This window comes from Galeopterus variegatus, unplaced genomic scaffold, assembly GCF_000696425.1.
Source record: "Galeopterus variegatus unplaced genomic scaffold, G_variegatus-3.0.2 Scaffold9595, whole genome shotgun sequence".
Taxonomy (NCBI): Eukaryota; Metazoa; Chordata; class Mammalia; order Dermoptera; family Cynocephalidae; genus Galeopterus; species Galeopterus variegatus.
Window position 1 is genome coordinate 24,905 of NW_007735706.1, and position 4,226 is coordinate 29,130.

The 4,226-nt window shown below is 35.7% G+C and overlaps 1 protein-coding gene across 1 annotated transcript; it reads right to left on the reverse strand.

Moving 5' to 3' along the window:
* Window positions 1-383: 383 nt before the first annotated feature.
* On the reverse strand, window positions 384-1,325 carry LOC103609414 (olfactory receptor 2B11-like). Its single transcript, XM_008593739.1, has one exon. It carries the CDS (start codon window positions 1,323-1,325, stop codon window positions 384-386), a length of 942 nt encoding a protein of 313 aa, XP_008591961.1.
* Between the last annotated feature and the right edge of the window lie 2,901 nt (window positions 1,326-4,226).

Genomic DNA, 4,226 nt, shown 5'->3' on the forward strand with positions numbered 1-4,226 from the left:
ATGAAATGTTTCTCAGATGACACTGAGAGGAAGCTCAGTGATGAATGGTTGCCATGCTATTTTGATGACAATTAGCTCTAACTAATGACTTTATATTATAATATATTATTAATACTTTTTACTACTTAACCAGTTATTATTTCAGTATGTACCAATGAGTGTAAAACTTTTAAAATTTATTTTCAAAACAGAGTACCCATACTGGTGCATATTAGCTGAGTATAATCCTTGCCTAATGTGATTATAAAATTTATCAGAAACATGGTATAATTTGAAAAGAGAACATGCAATATGAAATTTGATTATGAGACAAGAATAAGTTATTAGAGAAACCCATATAAACCTACTCTAATTGTTAAATAACTTTATTTGATGTCTACCCATTATGACTTGGAACTGAAAATGCTCTGCACCAGGTTGCCTAATGCCCCCTTTACATCCTTATTCCTCAGAGTGTAGATGAAGGGGTTGAGTGTAGGAGTCACCACTCCGTAGAAAAGAGCCATGAACTTGGGCTGGTCCCTTGAGATGGAGGAAGGGGGCTGGAGGTACATGCTAATGGCTGGGCCATAAAATAAGAAAACTACAATGAGATGGGAGGAACATGTCCCAAAGGCCTTTTTCCTTCCTTCAGAAGATTTAATCTTAAATACAGCACGTCCAATACAAGCATAGGAGGCAAGAATTAAGCAGAGTGGAACAGCCAACATGAAAATGCATACCACAGAGAGTGTGAGCTCATTAACACCCTTTTCACCACAGGCAGTCTTTATCAGAACTGGAATCTCACACACCAAGTGATCCAGTTTATTGAGACCACACAGTGGCAACTGTAATGTCACAGAGGCCTCTGAGATAGCATAGGCCATTCCAGTAAGCCACACAGTGGCTACTAACAGGATACAGATGTGCTGATTCATGATGAGGGTGTAGTGCAGAGGCCTGCAGATAGCCACATAGCGATCAAATGACATAAGAGCCAAGAGCAGACATTCTGTGCCCCCCATTATGTGGAAGAAATAAAGCTGAACAGCACACCCCATATAGCTGATGGTCTTCTTAGAGCTCCCCAGGTTAAACAGCATCTGTGGAACGATACTCGTGGTATAACACATGTCCAAAAAGGAGAGGTTGGTGAGGAAGAAATACATAGGGCTGTGGAGATGGGGGTCTAACCTGCACACCAGAATGATGGCGATGTTCCCCATCAAAGCCATGGGGTATGTTATAAGAAGAATAACAAATAGAGGAAGCTCTAGCCAAGGCCGGTCAGCAAAGCCCAGTAGGATAAACTCTTCAGGGTGGCTTTCGTTAATTAGTGCCATCATCTTCAATTTATTTTACCTGTAGTAGAGAAGTACCAAAAAGTTAGGGTTAAGTGTAATGCCAAAACATGACGATGTATTGGCTGTCCACTCATAGGAGATGGGGTGCAGTAACCTGAGGTCAGAGTAACAAAGGATCTGGCCCCAGGTGATCTAACTTCCCTTCAGGACACTACAGAGTAAAGGCAATTATCTTAAACAAGTAACCACACCTTTCTGAAAGTGAATTTCCTCCTCTGTATAATATGGATGATGATAACTATCTCCTTAAATTATGATGAAGAGTAAAGGCAAAGTAGAAGTGTCTGTGTTTTGGGAACCCCAAAACAATTGTTTTCAAACTTTGGCTGGAGTAAAAATCAGCTGACAAGGCTGTTAAAAAGAAGTTTATTGGTTTCTATCTGCAGATGTCTGATAGAGTGGACGTGGCATGGGGCCAAGCGATGGTTCATTTCCAGAAACACAGTTGCAAGGCGTTACTGAAGTGTTGAGAAGAGTGAAAGTATTGAGATAGTAACAGTAGAAGACAAAGGAGGAGAAAACCTGGAGGTGAATAGTTATATTATCTCCATGGGGAGTAGGAAGTCTTTGGTTTTAAGCAAATTTGTCTTACTGTTTGGAGTTGAGCAAGAAATTTAAACAATTTCACATCAGTTTTCTTAAGCATAAATTGGGAAAGTTGAGTTGCAATAACAGAGGTTTCCCCGTGCTCGGGAATTAGGTTTTGCATTTATGTTTTTGCATAATTATTTAGGTTAAACTAAGCATTTGATGTTTTACGCTAGTTAATTTTAGTTAATTTATTCATCTTATAAAGATTTTCTTTTATTGAATGAGCTTATCATCCTGTTTTAATACAAGAATTTGGAAACTTATCAGTGACCCACGGATTCTATATAGCTACGAATACATTTTTTTAACTCCAGGTAACTGCTGTCAAAAGAAGTGANAGTTCTTGGTTTCCAACTGTAGTTTGAATTTTTGCTTCCAGTGGTTTTCCACCACTGTTTTACTATACAGGGATTATTTATCCACAAATGTTTAGGACACTTTAGTAGTGCCGGACTCTATTCCTGTTAACATCTTCTTTATATCTCCACTCACATTTTTATTCTAGTATATTTTTATACATCGTTTTCATCACACACTGTATTTTATTTATATTTATACCACTATTTAGTTTTATGTATAGTAAAAGATCATAAGAAGAAATAAAAGTTATTTTTATATCTCAGCAAAACATCTGGGTAAAACACATGAACAAGTCAATCTATCAAATCTTGACCATATATTAAAAAAGATCACATGATTGAATCAGGTATTTAATATCTGTCAGACATAGTGTTTACTCAAATTTAAGTGGTTTTAACGTTGGTTTAAATGAAGACAGAGAGAAATTAACTACAAAATGAAATCTAGTTGTTTCCTAGAGCCACTGAACTACATATTTCCAAAGTTTAGAAAAGGCTCCCTGAAATGAAATGCTCTCTGCCCTTCATATGCATATTAAGCATCATGATCTACACTCAGTGCAACCATTCCTAAGAAAGTATGGACTTTAAAGACAAGTGTCTTTTTACTCACCTTATTGTGATATAAATATCCTCTAATAAAAGAGAATTATGAAGGAATACACACGAATTTTTCAAACTCTCAGAGAAGAACAAAGAAACTGTAGTACATGGATGAGAATTTAAGAATTAGCTTCAGAACTGTTCGATTTTCAGCTGATACAAGGAAGGATACCAAAGAGAAAAAAAGCACGGGTTAGGAAGACAATAGTAGAAAATACCAGCAATGCTTTATGTATGTGTTATTTNTGATGTTTTACGCTAGTTAATTTTAGTTAATTTATTCATCTTATAAAGATTTTCTTTTATTAAATGAGCTTATCATCCTGTTTTAATACAAGAATTTGGAAACTTATCAGTGACCCACTGATTCTATATAGCTACGAATACATTTTTTTAACTCCAGGTAACTGCTGTCAAAAGAAGTGAGAAATTAGTTAAGGGTCACAAAGACTGATTATGTTTTGTAAACATGAGTATACTAATTATCCTGCTTTGATCACCACATATTGTACGCAAGCCTTCATATTCAAATCTGTACCTCACAAATACATATAATCAATTATGTTTCAATAAAAAAACTGTCAAAAAAAAAATAAAAGAAAAGTCAATATCATAGTTCGGGCCCAGAGGCTGATTCAAATCCAGAAATTATCTTACATTTTATGGACATGTTCCTTTGCTTTTCAACTAAAAGGCACATTGAAATAAACTAAACCAGGTGAGTGAAGCAGTATTTTGATAAAAATTAATTTTTTGTTTATATATTTTTTCCTTTAGTGGTGAGGTATATTTCATTAAAATTAAAATCTTCTGTAACATGGGGGATGTTCAGATGGGAAGTTACGATAGCACCCTGGTGACAAAATTCTGAGTTACTCTGCCAGTGACTTAGTGGTTTAAGGGTAACAGGTACATTTGTAGGGTTAGAAAGCACAGTTTTCACATTCTCTATTTCATTAAATCCTCCAAATCATTTTCTGAGGTGTCACTAAAGCTACTCAGAGCTACATGTGAATGTTGTCTTTTGATTATCTGCTATCCAAGGCCAGAAGTATCCAATAACAATAACCACTTATTAAGTGTAGTTTTGTTTGTAAATGCTGGCCACCCCAGAGCCCCTTTATTTTTCTGACTATTTCCCTGGAGACACCAGAGCAGGTGTTTCTAATAAATGCAATTTACTCCTGAAGTATGTTTAAGTTGTATTATTCTGTCTTTAGATTTGTAATCTTTCCCATGTCATTCTGATGATATTTCATTACTTTTAGTTCTTGGTTTCCAACTGTAGTTTGAATTTTTGCTTCCAGTGGTTTTCCACCACTGTTTT